General features: G+C 55.4%; 1 protein-coding gene across 1 annotated transcript in view; it reads right to left on the bottom strand.

The window, feature by feature from the left end:
• CACNG4 (calcium voltage-gated channel auxiliary subunit gamma 4) overlaps positions 1-19082 on the bottom strand; it is a 57106-nt gene extending 38024 nt beyond the window's left edge. Inside the window, exon 1 of the mRNA XM_028087507.2 lies at positions 18863-19082. Coding sequence (XP_027943308.1) covers positions 18863-19082 — 220 coding nt within the window. The remainder of the gene's footprint in view (positions 1-18862) is intronic.
• Positions 19083-19297: the final 215 nt, after the last annotated feature.

The raw sequence follows: 19297 nt of genomic DNA, 5'->3' as shown, positions 1-19297 counted from the left end.
CAATGTCACCGTCTCTGGGCAGCCTTCCCTGACTTCCGCAGGCTGACAGAGGTCAGGCTTCTCCGGAATTGATAGATCATGACAAGGATCCCAGCAGAGCCCCACCCACTTAGGAGCCAGCCAAGGGCCGTCCCCACATTATTCAACATGGTAGCCATGGGTATCCTGTTGGAACTCAGGTGAGAACCTGTCAGACCTCTGCCCCATGCTCTCCAGTGCTTCTTCCTTCAGAGTAAAAGGCCAAGTCCTTGCTGGTGGCCATGGTCTCCTCTCTGACCGACATCTCCTTCTCCCTCTCTAGCCACGAAGGCCTCAGACAAGCTCGAACAGGGCTGTGACGTTTGCTGTCCCCTCTGCCCCACACGACTGTCCCAGAGACCGCCCCAAAGCTCACCTCACCTCCTCCAGCCTACTCAAATGCATCCTCCCAGGGGGCCGTCCCCGGCCACTCTCCTGATTTTTCTTGCTTATTGTCCTCTGACACCATACAATCATTATGTGAATCACTGTCTGTTTTCCTCACGGCTGTGAAGGAAATTTCCCCTACCACCTAGAACACTGCTTGGTTAAGCAGCAGGCACTCAGTGAATGTATGCTGAACGAATGAAGAACCTGAGTGCCCAGGACTCAGTCTGGGGTCTGGTTTTTAAATTCCCAGTAAATATTTGATGGATTTGAATCGAGACTCAGAAATGCTGGCGGGGCACTGGGGGCACATGGGGTGGGATGAGGGCTCCCCCCGGGCAGGGTAACGGGAGGTCTCTGAGAATCACAGTTGCCTGGCTGGGAGCGAGAATGGTTTTAGAGAAGCAAGGTCATTCTTGGCCCTTAGGCCAGACCTTCCTCATCCAAAACATGCCAAGCTTCTGCTATGCTTAGGACTGGCCCCTCCTCAGCAGGTGTGCTGGGCTCAGGCAAGCATCTCCCTAAGGACGAGGCCCGTGTGGGGTGACACGGGTACTCAGCTGGTTGCTTGCACATACTCGGGCCCAATAACCAGAGCAGCCCCGGGGTGGGCTCAGACTCTCCTCAGAGGAGGTGGCTACAGCATCCTGACCAGAAGAGTGCACAATGCAAGTTCAAACTCTGCCTCCCCAGTTCTACCGTCTGAGGCCGACAGAACCCGTGTCCCTGTGGATTGGAGAGAATGCCGGGAGAGACTACAGCTCGGGAGGCATGCACAAGCGGGAGGTCTCGTCAGCTCCCAATCACGCCACCCGCTGATACAGGAAAGTCTTTTTCCTCTAGCCGGCCGAGCAGCGTTCCCAAAAGGCTGGATGCAAAAATCATGGCTGAATGGAAGAATAAATGAACCAAATCACTGAGTCCTCAGAACTCAGCACAGGCTAGGTGCCCACATTCCCAATGAGTATTTGAGGGATTGACTAGAATTGAAGAAAACATGGGCCAGCAGGTGGGGCTCGATGGCGGCAGGTGAGGACTGGTGACAGGCCACCTGGGGGTCTTTGTCATCCCAGACCTGTATTTGTCTGTTTTTAAGTTTTTTTTTTTTTTTTAATATTTATTTCTTTGAGAGAGAGAGAGAGAGTGAGCACAAGTAGTGGGGAGGGGCAGAGGCAGAGAAAGAAAATCTCAAGCAGACTCAGTGCTGAGCACAGAGCCCGACTTGGGACTCGATCTCACGACCCTGAGACCCCAACCTGAGCCTAAGCCAAGAGTCAGACGCTCAACTGACTGAGCCACCCAGGGGCCCCTGTCTGTTTTTAATTTTTATTGAGGATAATTCACAGAGAGCAGCTCGATGAACATATGTCTACATTGATGCAACTACCAGCCAGATCAGGATATAGAACGTGGTCCCACACATGCCCGGGGGCTCCCTCTTGCCCTGTTCCAGTCAGTTCTCCACAAAGGGGAGCCATGCTGCTGACTTCCATCGCCCTGGAATCAGTCCTGCCTGCTTTTGAACTTGATAGGAATGGAAGCATACAGTATGATCAGACTCTGTTCTTCTATCTGCTTTTTGTGAGCTGGGAGTGAGCATGTGAATGCCAACAGCTGGAATCTGGGTGTGAAAGTGTACTGGCAGGTGGCATCCCCTGCAAAACGTGGGTTCTGGGGGTTTGAAGTGTATGGTTAATGCCTCCTTCAAGGAGCTGTCTTGAGCAGAATGCTTTTCACCTTCTCTGCCAAGAGCCCCCAATCTTAAGAGCCGCCTTCAGTCTGACAGCAGAATCTTTCCTCTTTGGGCTTCATGAGTCAGACTCAGAGCCCAGCATCGTGCTCTGTTCTGGTCACGATGCTGTGCCCACCTCTTCCGAGAAGCCTGCCGAGCCAGCCTGGCTCACAGCCAGCAGCTGCTAACGGCGGAGCTGCACCTGTAGGACATATCCTTCTCTCTCGGCATCCAGCCCCCCTCCCCACCAGCAGCACAGCAGCCTGCATTTTGGCCCCTAGGTTCCTAGTGTCATTATGGACAATTTGGGATATTTGCAGAACACAGAGCCACCCGACCGCCTCTCCTCAGGGCGACTAAGCCTGCTTCTCTTTCTCGACATGCGGCAGGCAGGGGACAGTTTTTTGCATGGGGCTGTAGAAAGAGCTGGAAGCGAGTTTTGGAGGCAGACGCCTGGGTGTACCTGTTGGCCCGTGTCCAGGCGGGTGAGCCTCCCTTAGCATCTCCGCCCCCCCCCCCCCACAGGGGAAGGGTTGCTCGTGCGGTGCTGTAAGGAGGGGATGCACCACGCCAAGTGGCTGCACGTTAGCGATTTTCAGAAGTTGTAGTTACCGCTGTTGTAGCTCGAAAATGAAGAGGAGGTGATGTGAAGCTAGCCTGCTTGAGTCTGAATTCTGTTGTCACCACTTGTCAGCTCTGGGGCCTCTGGGGCAGGTAACTTAATGTCTCCATCCCTCAGTTTCCCCATCTCCACAGAAGTGGTGATAGTATCTGCCTCACGGGGCAGGTGAGGATTAACTAAATCAATATATAATAAGGTGCTTAGGACAGTTTCTGGCACATAGCAAGCACCATGAGAGTGTTAGCTCACTCTCTCTCCTTCTCCCTCTGTAATATACCTGATTAACCAATGGTCATTAAATAACTACTTAAATAGCATTAAATCATAGCTGTTATGATGATGAGATACCATATGGAAAGTTCTGGAAATAATACATTTAGTGCCTGGCACACAGTGAGTGCTCACTAGATATTCACTCTTATTAAAAAAAAAATTCGTAATTTGGATCCTACACAAAGAAGTGGGCAGGTGTGTGTGGGATGGATCGGCAGGTGAGGGTGTTGGGGAACAAGGGCACCGTCAGGCCGGGTGGGCTGGCCTGGGCACCTACTGGCTCGTGGGCAACTCAACAACCCACCTCTGAGAAGTGGGGAGGGTCTCCTGCAGTGCCCCCCCCTCCCCACCGCCCCCTGCCCAGGGTGCTTTGCATCAGCAGACACCCTATGAAGGCTGGTTGACTGAAAGCCAGAAATGGTCTAGAGAAAACCACCAGGTTTAAAAACAAACAAAACGGGGCGCCTGGGTGGCTCAGTTGGTTGGGCAACTGCCTTCGGCTCAGGTCATGATCCTGGAGTCCCGGGATCGAGTCCCACATCGGGCTCCCTGCTCAGCGGGGGGTCTGCTTCTCCCTCTGACCCTCCTACCTCTCATGCTCTCTCTCTCTCTCTCTCTCTCATTCTCTCTCTCAAAGAAATAAATAAATAAATAATAAAAAAAATAAAAACAAACAAAACAACAAAACAAAACCAGAAAATTTCCTTCCCGATCCTTCAGTGATGGGAGAACTAAGGGAGGACATAAACACCACTTCCAAGAACATGAAGGGCTTTTAAGGGCAAAGATGAGTGCTTTGTTTTTGGCTTCGGGAAGGACTGAAGGAGAAGGAACAAACATTACCATCAGAGGCCCAGTGATTTTGATGGGAATCAACGAAGAACCCTCCAGTGTAAGACTGGGCATCTCTGCCACAGCCGCTGGGCTTGGGACCTCACGTCTGCCTCTGCACGGCGGCTTGCCCGGCTGTCTTCGCTAAGGCCCACTGAAAGCAGCTCTAATGAGCATCTGGCCACAAGGACCCCTGGGCATTGACAGCTCAGCATCACCTGGCATTTGAAGGGTCAACTGACTCACTGCCCCGAAGGGCAAAGTGGTGCTGGTCCAGGTCACAGTGGGAACTGCCTTTCCTCCAGTATTCGCCATGCAAATCCTTTTTCTAAAGAATTTACACGAACGGAATTGGCAATGGAAAAAATCCGAGACCAAAGAACCCGTTATTTTAAAGCATTTGAGGATTTTTTTTTTTTTTTTTTGGTGCCACAAAGCATGCATAAACTTGCCACAGGGAGATTTTTCAGAAAAGAAAAGGAAAAAAAAAAGGAAAGAAATTTCTGTTCAAACTTCACTGGATTCCTATTTTGAGAAACGTGGGCCAGTCTGGCTCAGGCAGAAAAATTCCCCCAAAGGAACATTTCATGACACAGCTTTTATATGAAGTACTTAGTTTTACATATGGGAGAAAAGTGTGTAGGAGCGTCTATCTGGGGTTTATTTTCTTTTCATTTACTTTTGTGGTCAGTTTGGGTACTTTGATGGTATGAGATGGATTTCTAGGAATGCAAACCCAGTGTGTAAATTGTGCTTACAAGAAACAATAATTCGCCTGTGGACGGCTCATAGAGGCTTCCATCCAGGAATCAATTTGGTTATAAGTCAGGGGTGGCCTGTAATAAAACACTGACAAAAGGTGGCTGGGCGTGATGCCGGGGAGCATGCTCCTGGAGACATTTAAGAATAAAGAGAACAAATACCATCAATGCTGAATGAACCTACACACCCATTCATCAGTCTGAGGACTGGAGACAGGCCCTAGTGCTTTTTATTTTTTATTTATTTTACTTTTTTAAAAAAAGGTTTTATTTATTTACTTGAGAGAGAGAGAGATCACAGAGGGAGATGGAGAGGGAGAAGCCGACTCCCCGCTGAGCAAGGAGCCCGATGCAAGACTCGATCCCAGGACCCTGAGATCGTGACCTGAGCTGAAGGCAGACGCTTAACCGACTGAGCCACCCAGGTGCCCCCTGATGCTTTTTAAATTTAAATATCAAGTTTCTATATCCCCCCCCCAACACCAACATAACAGAAAATCTGAAAAAGATAGAAGGAGAGAAAAGAAATCTCGCATGGTTCCCACGACCACCATTTTAACATTTTGGTGAATTTCCTTCCAATTTTTTTTCCCCTGGCCTCATAGAATAATCATAGCCATATTCCTATCTATTTTGTACCAGATGACCTTTAGAGGTTCCACATCTATGGGTTTTTGACTCACTCAATTTGCTACTTAATAGAATTCTCCCATGTTTAATAAACCTTCTCATAATCACAGACCTAAGATAGTACATTTTTATCTAGTAAGTGCCTCAAGAACTTTCAAAAAGTCTGCCTTGAACAGGAAGCAGGAGAGGGTTTGTGTGATTTGACTATGGCACAGAGCGAAGGAAAAGGGAAAGAAATAGGAATATAAAGCAGAAAGCAAGAGAGGGAGGGAGGTGGTGGGGAAAGGAAGGAGGGAGGGAAGATTGGGGGTTAGGAATAACAAAACGCGTTGGTTTCCCGGGACGCTCCTGGAAGGAGACCGGTGGTTTGGCCCGGTGGGTGTGGTGATGGTGGAACAGTGGGAGGTGGTACAACCCCAACAAGGACCGCTGGGGCACAGCCACCCGGTGGGGAGAGGAACTGACCAGGGCAAAGGTGGGGGGACAGGCCAGGGGCCAGCAGGCAACTGCCGGAGAGACTGAACCTCAGGGGCCACGGGCCACAAAGGGCCACCAAGGTGGAAGAAGGGAGACCCCGCACACGGCTGAGCAAACAGGACTCTCCACCCACCAGGCATCTGGCCTTGACTCACACACAGGAATCCATGGGCAGAAAGACAACAAAAGCTATTTTTCATCCAAGAGGAGCTGGACATCAGGAAAAATCAGAGCCCCTTTGTATGACATGCCAAATTGCTGAAGCGAGAAAATGTATCGGGCGAGGGCTCAGATGCGAGCCGGGAAGAGCATGCTCGCCCAGGGGAACCCGGCCGTCAATGTGCGCTTGTTATCAGGCTTTTCAGAGCGAGGGCCGGAAGCAAGCGTGGGCCATCCTCCCCCCACCGCGTGGCAGAGATGAGCTGGTGACACGGCCTTGGCCGGACCGTCCAGCCCCTGGAAGGGAGCCTGGGTGTCCTGAAATGTCCCCGGGGAGTCTTCAGGGATCTCAGTGCTTTCCTTTGCTTGTGGTTTGGGCGGGGGGATGGGGGCTTGCCGAAGTCTCCCTTCCTCTGCGACCCATCCTCACAGGTGGGACCCCTTCCCACTGCCCCACGTGCAGGGCATTCTCTGGGCTAGTAAAGGACACTAACTACCAGGCACTGGACCCTTTATTCCTGGCTCGAGCTAAGCACGGACATATCTCATCTCGGCTCCTGTGAGCAAATCTGCAGTGCAGGCTGTTGCTAACACCCCATTTTGCAGAGAAAGCAACTGAGGCTCCACAGACACATGGAATGATTGGCCGGCGGCCCCACAGTTAGTGGGAGGCAGAGCCTGGGCTCAGACCCCACTCACCAGGGGATTTGAGAGCCCCCCATCTCCCCCCCTCCCAACGCGCTACTTTTCTCCAAGAGGCTGCTCATACAGCCGCTGTGTATTGCACGTCTATGGCGAAGCAGATGTGTGTGGAACCCTGTGTGCATTTTCCTCTGATCCTCCTGCCGGCCCTATGAGACAGGTCTTGTTAGAGCCCCCAGGAGGAGTCCCACACAGCCAGGTATGCTCTGGAGCTCTCCATGCCCTGCACTGTTGTATGTGGCCGTCTTGTCTCCTATGGGTTCCCCGGAACCAGAGGGTAAGTTCCCCGAGAGCTTTCTGTACCCACCGAGCCCAGCACGAAGCCAGGCACTCAGCAGGCACCCCACAAATGCTTCACGGTGACAGAGTTTTAGGTCATACTGCTCTCCGAGGCAGCCCCTGGCCTTGTGTAGAGCTGGTGGCCATCCCTTGGACAACAGAGAGGTGAGGTCTGCTTCCAGCACCCAGCTCTGCTCCCCACTCCAGCCGCCAATTTCTGTGCAACCTCAGGACCCTCCGGTACCAGCTTCTCCATCCCGTTTTTCTCAACAAAGGCTCTTCTTGAGGCAGAAGAATACTCGAGAGAGCCTATGTCATTTACGGGGTCCAGGGCAAAATGGAAATGCAGATCCTCTTGTTCAAAAATGATTAAGGATTTAAAGATGGTGACAGCAGAGCACCGAACACACAGACAGGGTCCCAACTGCGCAAGTCCCCGGCCTGTGAATACAGCCCTGGTGACAACAGTCGCTTTGAGGCCTTTGTACATGACCTGTTACTGGGGTCTGGACTTTTCTAGGACAGTCTCGATTTTAAATTGTCTGGACCTCTCCCCTGCCCTGCCACCTCCTCAAACAAACTAGGAATGCCCACATTTCAGGATCCCAATAACACCTCCTGTATTACCTCTTATACCTTCGACAACAATAGAAAACCTCTTACCTGCTTTTTATCTAGTTTTAGTTCAGAAAAGAGAAATGCCACAGTGCCATTTGACCCGTGGGGGAACCGAAGGCACTGGGGTTCCACATTCACAGCCTGACATGTCATCTCAAGGGGGAACTGTTTTCATCCATCCAGCAGATGACTCCCACACCTGTGTCTTCAGGTCTGCCCTGCCTCATCCCCGTAGAGAGGGGTGGCCCCCCACCCTGTGCACTCAGCCCATCCGAAGTCCAGCTGTCCTGTCTCCAGTCCCCCTAGACCACTCCTCCTTGGTTCTGTGTCTTGGGGCATGGCTCCCCTGCCTGGGGGTGTCTATCACTGTATCCCATCTTACGGATGAGAAAACAGCCTCAGAGCGGCTGGGGAATTTGCCCACGGTTGCAGGGAATGCAGGGTAGAGCAGGATTCAAACGCGCGTCTCTTTGACCAGCCCCCGTGCCATTAACCATCGCTTGGACTTGGTTCAGATATCACCTTCCCTGACTCTTTTTCTGGAAAGTGAAGCTCCTGGTGGGCGATGTCGGAGAGGTGTGTGGGGCCACATCGGCAGGGTTTCGTAGGTCAGGGAATGAGCCTGACTTTATCACCAATGGGTTGTGGTCCCATCGAAAGGTGTCAAGCTGGGGAATGATGTCATCTGATGGTATTTTTGTAAGATCTTTCCGGCTGCGAGTGAGGGGCTGGCATGGGTTGGGGGGCAGGAGAGAGAGCCGGGACATCGGCCAGGACCCTGCGTGGGGCATCGGGGGCGAGAGATGACAGAGGCTGGGAGCCAGCGGGGGAGAAGTGGTGGGGAAGCAGCAGGTGTGTTCTAGGGGTGAACCTGGCAGGGCTCCTGCAGGGAAGTGGCTTTCGTCTGGTCTCTGTGGTGGCCGGCACTGTGCTGGGCGCCAAGCAGGCTCACAGTGTTTGCCGGAGGCTGAGCTAAGCACCGAGCGGGTGGGAGAGGAGTCGCGGCTGATTCTCTTGAGGAGAGACCACACTGGCCAGCAACAGCACATCTGACATGGGAGGCCGCGGCCCACATGGGGTTCCTCGCCAAGGTATCAGGGTGACGAGAGGCCAAGCCCACGTGTTTCCACGAAAGGCAGCCTGCAGGCCTGTCCCCTCTGCAATGCCTCTGTGCGAGCGGCCACTGGGCCTCACCAGCACCTTCCCAAGTACCTTCTCACTGCATCTTCCCGTAGCCCTGGCGGGGGGGGGGGGGGGCGGGTGTGCACAGGGGGAGGATGCAGGGAAGGAGGGAGGGAAGGACAGGTATCATTTGCCAATTCTCCAAACAAGCAAACTGAGGCTCTAGGAGGTTGAGGGATAAGCAGAAGATGGTTCAGATGGTCAGTGGCAGGGTTGGGGTCAGGCCACAGGTCCCCTGAGCCCCGTTCCGATATGTCCACAGCCCAGCACCCCGTCCTCCTCTATCACAGCCCAGATCCCGCCACACCGGAGTTTTCAGCGGTAGCCTCAGTACCAGGAAACCGGGTGGGGGGACCCTCGGCCTGGGTGGCTGCCGTCACTGCCCTGGGCACGGCCTTGGTGCTAGACCCTATTTCAACTCCTAACTGAGAGCCCTCGGGTTCTGATTTTATGGTTCACAGAAGCCACTCCGAGCGGTTCTGCCCCTAAGAGGTGATGACACATCCCCGTGTTCTCTACTGGCCCAAACATCCCCGGAGAGGCTCAGTGTCTTCCTTCCCCAGACCCTGGGGGCCAGTGAGCTGACCTGGGGCCCCGCTCAAATCAGCTGCAAAGGTGGAGCAACTTTTTTCTTCTGGGCAAATTTCCAAGGTTCTGGAAACATGGAGCCAGGGAGAAGGCAATCCCGCTGTGAATAGCTACAAGATGCCAGGCACCTCGAAGGTTACTTTGCACACAGCCCTTTGCATATAAGCGTGAGGTTTACTCATGAAACCTTCACAGTGATCCCAGGGGCTGTCTCACCGTGAAGGGACAGACGTTTAGAGAGGCTGAGTACTTCGTCTGATGAGTGGCAGAGCCTGGACTCAAACCCAGGTCCGTGTGACTTCAGTGCCGGGTGTCCGATGCTTCTGTGTGGGCTGGTGGGGGCTGGGAGACGGAGTTGGGGTGGGCATCCCGTGCCCTGCCTCTCTCCCCGGGGTGGGGGGCAGGAGAGAGTGATGGAGGTGAGCCAGGGAGGCTGACCTGCTTTAGCTAATGGGTTTTCTCCCAAGCTCTGGAGCTGGGCTTGAGTCAAGAAATTCCCCCATGGCCTTCCCACACTCTCAGAGACAGGGGCAATGGCCAGGGAGGAGGGACACCTAAACAGCACTTGGGAGTACCTCTGCCTCTGGGCTTGGTGTGGTAGGAGGCACAGAAGGGCGGATGTCACGACAGGAAGGACCTGCTTTCAGGTCTGCAATCCTCGGAGGTGGGGGAGGGGAAGGATAGGCAGGGGAGGGTGAGAGCAGCTCCAGTTAAAATCCCAACCGGGGTGGCTCAGTTGGTTCAGCATCTGCCTTCAGTTCGGGTCATGGTCTCGGGGTCCTGGGATCGAGCCCTGCATCGGGCTCCCTGCTCGGCGGGGAGTCTGCTTCTCCCTTTCACTCTCCCTCTGTGCTCTCCCCACTCTCTCTCAAATAAATAAATAAGATCTTAAAAAAAAAAAAAAAAAAAAGAAAATCCCAAGCCCTACAAGCCAGTGCACGAGCTCTGCGGCTGGGGCATAAAACCTCCAGGAGCCCAACGGAAGAGCTGGGGTTGGTTTCGTGGGGGAGGTTGGCTTGAAGGATGGTTAGAAGTCGGGGAGAGGGGTGGAAGTGAGGCGACAGATCCTGACGTTTAGGGGAGCAAAAACAATCAGAGGACTCTTCTGACCCCGCACCCCAACAGGGCGGCTCCCAGGCCCCATTCTGGCTCCAGTCAGAGCCTGGCTGAGTATGGCGTCATAGTCTGCCATCTCTGAGCCAGCAGAGCCTGGCTTCCAGGGGAGGCCCTGGAGCTTCCAAAGACCTTGTAGCTTCCCTCACAGGGTCGTCTGGCCCCCAGCCCTGTCCTGACACTGCAGAGAAATCACAGAGCCCTTGAAATGCAAAGGGGCAAAGCCTATGCCCGGGACCTTCCGGAAATACAGAGGCCAGGGGCACTCCTGAGTCCCCCCCGTGTGGTCCTACCAAGCATTCCGTTTGGGGAGCCCCTACTCTGTAGGTGTGTGCTGGGCACTTTCACATTTGTTGCTTCAGTATCTTATTTTCCAGGTATGTGAACAACTCAGAGAGGTTAAGTAACCTGCCTCAAGCTGCACAGCTTACCTGGGAAAGCTGGGATTTGAACTGAAAACCTGGCCTCCTGCCTCCAGCCCATGCTGCCTTTTCAACAGAGTCTATTTCAATGTGACAGAAGGAGACAGGGAGTACATTTCTCCCAGGCCTCTGTATCAGAGACAATCAGGCTTCTCTTGAGCAGTGATCTCCTGCACACAGGGTACCTCACATTTGGTCATGCTCCCCTCTCTGTCCCAGCCCCGGGAAGCTCAGAGACAACCAGTGGCCCGTCTCCAGCAACACGGCCAGCCTTTGCAGCATGCATTTTGTGGGCTCATCGGACTCAACCATTCTCTTATTTTCCTGCCCTTATTTCTACTTCTGACCCAATGCCTCCTCTGCTTTTTTTTTTTCTTAATCTCATCCCTTTCTTCCTTTCTCTTTTTTTTTTTGGTTGGAGGAAGAAGAATTAAATAGAGTAAAATCATGTGATGTCATTTTCACAGCTTTGAAAAGGTTTTCACATAAATTGTTACGTTAGAAAAGGAATGTCCCTCATCTGGTACCACGTCCTGACTCGCAGTTCGGAAGAGATGGTATCATCAGCACCTCCCAGAATGCCATGGGGGTGAAGAGCAAGAATTGTGGCGGCGGGGGGGGGAGCTTGGGCATGGCGCTGGGGTTAGAACCAGTGCGTTCTCTTACTGAAGCTGATCCCAGGGATCTGGCCGGTGCACACGTGTCCTTATTGGAGGACCCAGGCTCGTCTGAGTGTGTGTTTGTGGGTTAACTGTGATGGAGCTGATGAGCTGTGGCAGAGAAGGGCCCAGAGGGAGTGAGCTCCCTTCATCTTGCTGCGTTTCCCGGTGCCCACCTGAGGGGAGGCTATGCCCAGGAAGCCCTAACCAGGCAGCCCCCACACCTCCTTCTGCTCCCGGGTCTGTTACCAACGAGCCGTGTGACCTTGGATGAGTCACTTTGCCTCCCTGGCCTTGAGTTTCCTTTGCCTGCAGAGTGTGAGGCTCAGGCCCCATCAGCAGTTCTCATCCCCAGTGTGGACACATGCTGGGGTGTCACCGGCGGGGGGTAAGCTGGGTCACCTGCGAGTCATTACTTTTTTTTTTTTTTTTGCGAGTCATTACTCTTAAAAGGGAATGGAAAAGTGACCACTTACGCCACCAGTCACTGAAAGCAGATGCCAGGTCCCCCTATCCATAGAGCCACTCTCCTCACATGTTTTCTTGAAGGAACGAGAAGAGAGGGGCGCTCCTTCCAGCTGCCAGGAATCGGGTCCCCCCCCACCCCCCCACCTACATGCTGCTTCCCTTAGAGCAGAGGTTCTCCACAGGGGGCTGATTTTGCCTCCCCACTCCACCCCCCCACCATGCCCAGGGGACATCTGGGAGTATTTTTGGTTGTCACAGCTTGACAGCGGGGGGATGCTCCTGGCTTCTAGTATGCAGAAGCCAGAGATGCCGCTAAACAACCTACAGCGCCCAGGACAGCCCCAGCCACCAAGAAAAACCCAGCCCCAAATGTCAGTGTCCTGATGTTGACAAACCCTGTCCTGTCGTGACGGGCAGTTGACGATGAATCCAAACACTCGGGACCGTGAGGACTTAGTGTGGTCGTCCCGAGTTACCCTCCTCGGTACTTCTCAGCAGGACTTCTGGTGGCGGGCATGTTGGGCGGTCGTGCCAAACTTTGGAACCCCCACGGGTACATGCTTGATTTCCTTTTCCGTTCCTGCTCCTTCCTCCGTGTTCCCCACTCGGCCATGGCCCCGCTGTCTCGCAGCCGCCGTAGCCCCAGATCCAGGCAGCCACCCTCGACTCCTCACCTCCGCCTGCCTGTCCTTCTTGCCACGTCTCCCTATCTCTGCTGCCACCCGTTAGCCCCAGGCTTCCAGTCTGGTCTCCTGGTGGCCTCCTCTGCCTTCCAGAGTCTCCACTCTCCATGTGCAGCCAGAGGCTCCTCTAAAATCACAAGTCGGATCACTTTACTCCCCTGCCCCAAACCCCTCAAAGCACTGACCCTGATCCTGACCTCCAAGCCTCTCCGGGACCCCCATGCGGTGCTGGAGCCCTGCCCAGCCTTTCCTGCCTCGGAGCCTCAGCTTGCCTTTTCCTCTTCCTGGAAGGTCTTCCTCCAGTCCTCCAACAGCTCTTTCCTGTCGTCTTGACCGATGGCAACCCTCCCCAGCCTCTCCCAGCACACCCCTGTTCTGTGTCTGTCCTAACCCTCATCAGGACCTGGAAGTGTCAGCTACCCCATGAGAATGTTGGCTCCGGGAGAGCAGGGACCGAGTCTGTCCCGTCCACCGCTGTGACTAAGAGCCTCACGTGTCTGACACAGAGCAGGGGCTCAGTGAGCATGTGTGGAATGACGAATAAGTGAATGGATGAATGAATGAATGAATGAATGAATGAATGAAGAGAAGCAGGCCCAGCAGATCGATGACTTATAGCCCTTCTGTGTGTGTCTCAGCAGAAAAAAGGTTGAGAGCCACTGAACGAAGTAATCTCAGAGGTTCTTCCAGCTGGAGGAGCCCCCCCCCCCCCCCCCCCCCCCGCTGGCCCATGTCACGGCCACATGAACCTGATTCAACCTGGAGGCTGGCGGCAAGGTGCTTTCTGGGGCCTCTATAGCAGAAAGTCAGAAATGGGAGGAATGTTGCAGATCAGCTAGGCCCCCCCCCCTCAGGCCCACCAGGCTCTCTTCCACAGCTCTAGTTTGGCTATGCCATTCTTTGCCTCCCTCACCTCTGAGACTCTGGATCTGATGACTCCACTGCCCTTCTGTGACTATAGCCCGAAAATCTCAAGTGTCCCCATCTGAGGAGACTGACCCAGGAGATTTATTTTATTTTTTTTAAAGATTTTATTTATTTATTTGAGAGAGAGAGAGAGCATGGGGGGGGGAGGGTCAGAGGGAGAAGCAGACTCCCCTCTGAGCAGGTAGTCCCATGTGGGACTCGATGCCGGGACTCCAGGATCATGACCTGAGCCGAAGGCTGTCACTTAACCAACTGAACCACCCAGGCGCCCCCCCAGGAGATTTATTTTAAAGAGCTGCTGCTTTCCTACCGAGGCTTTCTGAAGCCCCTCACATGGGGGTCCTCCAAAGCCGGCTCTGTGGTGAGGTCCTTAAATCAGACCGCCGGGATCCCCAGCTTATCCTCACTAAGTCAGCTGGGTCCAGTTAAAAGGACCTGGTTTTTTCTTACAAGAAGAGAGAAAGCAGTGAAGAACCAAGCAGGGCATTAAGGGAAGGTAGCCAGGAGAAGGGACTGCCAGGGCCCCTTCCTGAGTGACTAGAGAGTGAGGACCAGTTAGGGAGCAGGGACAGGAAAGGGAGATCAGCCCTCTAACAGTCTGAATGCTGATGTCCCCCCGAAATTCATATACGTTGACGCTCTAACCCCCAGTGGTATTTGGAGGTGGGGCTTTGGAGGTGGTGACTAGGTTTAGAGGAGGTCTTGAGGTGGGGGGGGTCCTCATGATGGGATTAGTGCCCTTATAATGAGAGACCAGAGAGCCTGCACTCTGCCCTGTGAGGACACAATGAGAAGGGGCCACCTACAAGCCAGAAGCCAAATTGGCTGGCGCTTGATCTTGGGCTTCCAGTCTCCAGAACTCTAAGAAATAAATGTTGTTGAAGCCACTGGGTTTATCATATTCTGTTACGGCAGTGCAAACTGAATAAGACAACCCCCTTACTTGCCCCTTCTCAAATCTGTGTGGTTCAAATAAAGGACATCCTCTGGCTGGTGGAAAGCCGGGCTAATCTGTCCAGACCGAAGACATTCTCTAATACTCAAGAGCTGTGACCATCTTAAGCCTCATCTACATCTATGAAAGGCAGATAATTAATATTTACCTTGAAGTGTTGTTGACAATGACATGAACTAACATAGTCCTGCACGGAGGTCTTCACTAAGTGATGGCTGTTATTATCAACATCAGAGGGCCAAGGAGAGCCAGCAGGTGAGGTGACTAGCTGGGAGAGCCCTGCTCTAGCTGCTGTCACCCACCTGGGCTTGACTGGACAGGCTGTCTGTGAGTTTTTGCAAGAGAAAATGAAAGCAAACACAAACAGGAAAAGTCCCCAGCCCGGTGCCTGGAGTGGAGTGGGTGTGGAAAGGACGTTATTTAAATCAGAACGTCTCTGAATGGTCCCATGTTGGGAGCATGGTAAGGCAGAACTGCCCATCACCTGCCCAGGAAAGGTTCCAAGGGTCCGGGAGGGGTAAGCCCCGCCCCCAGGCCTCTGGGCAACTGGGCGGGGACTGGGCAGAGCCAGGGCCGGCTGGAGATCCTGGGTAGTCCCTGGTGGCTGTCTTCTCTCTCCCCTGGCCCCAGGGTGCAGTACTGATGGTTTCTTTTTCTCTGTGTGCCATGGTGTGAATGAAGTCTGGGTATACTGGTGTGAGAGACGTTGCCCAGGTGAGGGAGGTGGGTCCCTCACGGACCCTGGCCTCCAGCGGCCCCTGCAAACACTCCGGAGCTAACAGGGGGCGTGGGGGCTTTGGCACGCTGACATAAGCTGCGGCCCTCTGGGCCCACAGTCTCCTCCCCTCCTATATTTACACGAGGTCTTCTGTTCCCAGCACAGAGTACATGCTCCATAATGCTTGCTTACGTTCTATACCTTGCCTAATTGCACAATGCATTAGAGATTGAACAAATGCTGGTTGGTGATACCTATGATAGAAAAGTCCACAAAGATTTATGACTTCTTTCCTGTGTCCCCAGCTTTGGGCTGAGTGTCACCAAAGACACAAAGAAAGAATGAGGTAGGCTTGGTAAGGGAGGGAGCAGGAGGCTGATGGGGATGGGGATGGGCTAGTCCAGAACGTGGTGAGAGAGAGAGAGAGAGAGAGAGAGAGAGAGAGACAGAAACAGAAACAGAGGCAGAAATAGACGAAGAGAAGAGGAGGGGAGAAGGGAGGAGAAGGGAGGGAAGGGGAGGGGAGAGAGAGTATGTTATGCAATTTGGGCATCACCTGTACATTCTCACTTCTGAATGCCTTCATGCTGCTGTCAGCCCAACCTCAGAGCTAGGCTCCACTGGGTAGTCAAGTACTTGGTTCTATTTTTAATGGCAACCCAGAAGCTGTTTGGGAAAGGGCAGGATGACATGGTGGGAAGAGCTTTGTAGTGAGACAAAGGCTCAAATCTGGCCCAGCAGCCTCCTACCTGGGTGCGTCTGGGCAAGTGCCTTACCCTCTCTGAGCCTCTGTACCCTCGGCTGCAGACGGGGGTGCAGACAGCATCCTCTCGGGGCTGTGTGAGCATGCCATGTGCTAACATGCACAGGCTCTGAGCACTTGTCCAATAGAGGGGCTCGGCAGGGGGTGGGGCAGAAAGAGGCTGGGGTGATGGCAGCCCTGCCCGGCTGGGGGAAGGCCTGTCCGACTGCAGGGATGCCTTCAGTACACAGAGGGCTGGGCTCTCCGGGACCCGGCAGGATCATCGACGGGAAACAACCCGGAAACGGAATCACTGTGAGTTGCCACAAAACCCTTCGGAGTCCCACCGTCACAACCAGTGCTTTGTTAGCGGCCGGCTACAGGATATCTCCAGGTTCATCCCAGAGGCTTGATCTTTTCTTTTTTTCCCCCATGTAAAGCTTTGGGGGTACTTTGCTAGAGAACAGGTGGAAATCATGCATTTTATACACAAAGCCAACACTGGGGTGACCAGGGCCCCAGGGAGGGGCTTGGGATGGCTGTGCTGTCTGGGTCCTGGCCTGGACCGTCACTGGCAGGTGGAGGCATCACCGGGGTCAGGCGACTGTACTTCCCCGAGGTCTGCCGGCAGTTTCCACCCAGGTCCAGGGATGGATGATGCTAGCCACAACAAGCAATCCTGAACCAGCTCTCCCAGCCCTAGGTTGGTCCGAGGATGTTCCAGCCTTTGGATGTGGCCTGGTTTGGCCCTCAGAACCCTTGAGCTTGAGTGGGGGGGGGGTGAGGGTGGGGATGACAGGGGCAGCTCAGTTCTTATGGTGAAGTCCTCCAGATGGCAATTCCCCACCCTCCCTCCGCCAGCAGAGCCAGCTGCCCAGATCGGCTTGGGGCTCTCTTGATGAACACCGGGTGCAAACGGCTCCAGGCAGCTGGCTAGATGCTAAGTGCAGCATCAATCCTAATTAGGATGAGGAATTAATAAAGGAGGCATTCGAGCCTCTCTGCAGAGGCCAGGCTGGCCGCTGTGGAGGAGTTAGTTCCGATTTCCACGGGGAAACTGGGAGGCCTGGGGTCCACGTGTGCATTTGGGTGGTGACAGTGGCATGACTTACTGTGCCACGCAGAGCCTGTGAGGTAGAACATGGGGGCTCTGCAGCCCCTGTTGTGTGTCTAATTCAGGTGATGTGGCAGGTAGTGACGTGGGTACATTCTCCAGATGAGAAGAGTAGGTGTTCGTGATCTGAGCAATTGCACACCAGAAATGATGTTTTTCAGAAGAAAAGAGGAGGGTGTGATCATGGGCCCACCGATCCTTTGTGTGGCTGTGTTTCCCAAACTATTGATTGCACATGCCCGCTCCTCCAAGACTCCACTTAGCCTTGGCATTAAACTCCAGATGGCAAAGGGCAAGGCAGCCTCGTTTGGGAGAGGGTGTGGGGGGCAGAGATGGGCAGGATTCCCGCCAGAGCAGGTCTAGGAGGAGGGGAAGGGCGCAACTTCAACCTCGCGGAGCCGACCCAGCTTTATAAAGCCTTTTTTTAGAGGACTCCAAATGTGGCCAGAAAAAGGGCCATCTCTTTAAGAGCTCCCTACCAACCTCCACCAAGCTCCAACGCCGCTGAACTATTTGCAGGGGCTGTAACTGCAGTAAGGAAGCTTGAGTGTGTGGGAGAACTCCCCGAATAACGGAGGGGCGGAGTTAACGCACGGGAAAAGGTTACAGAAAAAGAAAGAGGAAACTCTGTCCAAGGATATCGGACAGGAACGTTCCGCCAACTTCCCCCCATCCCTCCTCCAATCTGAAAGCCAAGACCAAGCGGCAGGCCCTGTCCACAACCTGGCTGGGACCAGACCGCCCCTCCACAGCCACCTGTTAGTTCCAGTTCCGTAGCAGGGCGGGCGGCAGGTGCTGAAGTCGGGCGCATTGAGCCACTGGAGGCGTCTGGGCCCCTCCCGCAGAGGGAGCGGTCCCCACGGTCCCGGGACACCCAATCCCGGCCCCACAGAGGCGTTCCAACCTTACAACACCCACTACACGGCCTCCTTGCGCATCTGGGGGACGCAGCGCCCCGCCCCTCTTGCCCCGACGGGGCGGCCACGCCCCTCCCAGGCAGTTGTCGGTCCGCGGGTCGCCCCTGCGCACTCCGGGATCCTGCCGAGGTCTCCCGCAGCCTCCCTGCCAAGGGACCGCGACGAAGGGCTTGCTCCCCGAGTCAGGGTGGGGGGGAGTCTCGGTGACGCACCCCTCCCTCCCCACCGAGCAGGGAGCAGCGGGCCGGGGCCCCGTGGAAGAGTAGGTGGCGGAGCAGGGTCTGGGCGGCGTCAGGCTCCGGCGACTCCGTTCGCCCGGAGCCCAGCCTCCACTCCCACCCCCACCCCCACCCCCACCCCCACCCCCACCCCTCGGCCCCGGCCTGGAGCGAGCGAGGAGCGGCCCCGGCGCTCCCCGCCCCCGGTCGGCCCCGCCCCAGGATGGCCAGTTCCCATAGCAATCGCACAGACACCGGTTGCCAAGCAACCCCTCCCCCTCCTCCCTCCCCTCCTCTCCGGTCCGCTCCCCCCAACCCCAGCCTCCTCCCGCCCCCACGCCATCCTCCACCTCCCCTGGGGGCTCCGGCGCGGCCCCTCGGGATCGCTCGGGTCTCGGGCTGCACGCGCGCCCGTGTGAGTTTCGGTGTGTTTCATTGTGTCTGTGTGCGAGGGGGTGTGCGTGTGCGTGGAGTTTGTGGGATCGGTTTGAGGGACCCCGAGCTGGTGCACAGCTGGCCGCGAGGGGACCCGCCCGCTCGCTCCGGCTCCTTTGTGTGTCGCGCGAAGCCAGTGCCGCGCCCACCCCCTTCCCGGCCGGCACCCGGGGCAGGGTGTGCGTGTGCGTGTGTGTGTTGCGGGGTGGGTGGGTGCCGGGGCCGGCCGTACCTTCGATGCAGCACACCCGCCACAGTCCCGAGTGGGTGAGGTCGCCGCGGGCGCGGCGGGGCGCGGGCCCGTCGTCCATGGTCAGGTTGGTGCCGTTGCAGATGTGCGCGCTGGAGTAGAGCCAGTAGTCGGTGCCGATGGCGATGGCCATGAGCGAGAAGGCGGCGAAGGCTCCGGCCGTGGTCAGCAGCATCTGCAGCCCGCGGTCGCATCGCACCATGGTGGGCGCCTCATAGTCCGCCGCCCGCCGGCCCGGCCCGCCGCGCCCGCCCGCCCTCCTCCTTCCGCGCGCCGCTCCGGGGGCGCCCGGGCTGGGGGGGCCGAGGGCCGGGGGGCGGCGCCGCGCTGCGCTCTCCGACCCCGCGCCCCGGGCGTGCCTGCGCTCGGGCCCCGCCGGGGCTCAAACTCCTAGGCGCGGCAGCGAGTGAGGGCTGC

The sequence above is a fragment of the Eumetopias jubatus genome, unplaced genomic scaffold (genome assembly GCF_037043125.1).
Source record: "Eumetopias jubatus isolate StellerSeaLion01/CBP00866 unplaced genomic scaffold, mEumJub1_p1.0 scaffold_10, whole genome shotgun sequence".
Taxonomy (NCBI): domain Eukaryota; kingdom Metazoa; phylum Chordata; class Mammalia; order Carnivora; family Otariidae; genus Eumetopias; species Eumetopias jubatus.
Note: the sequence above shows the minus strand (reverse complement) of the source record. Positions and strands in the feature narration are given on the sequence as shown.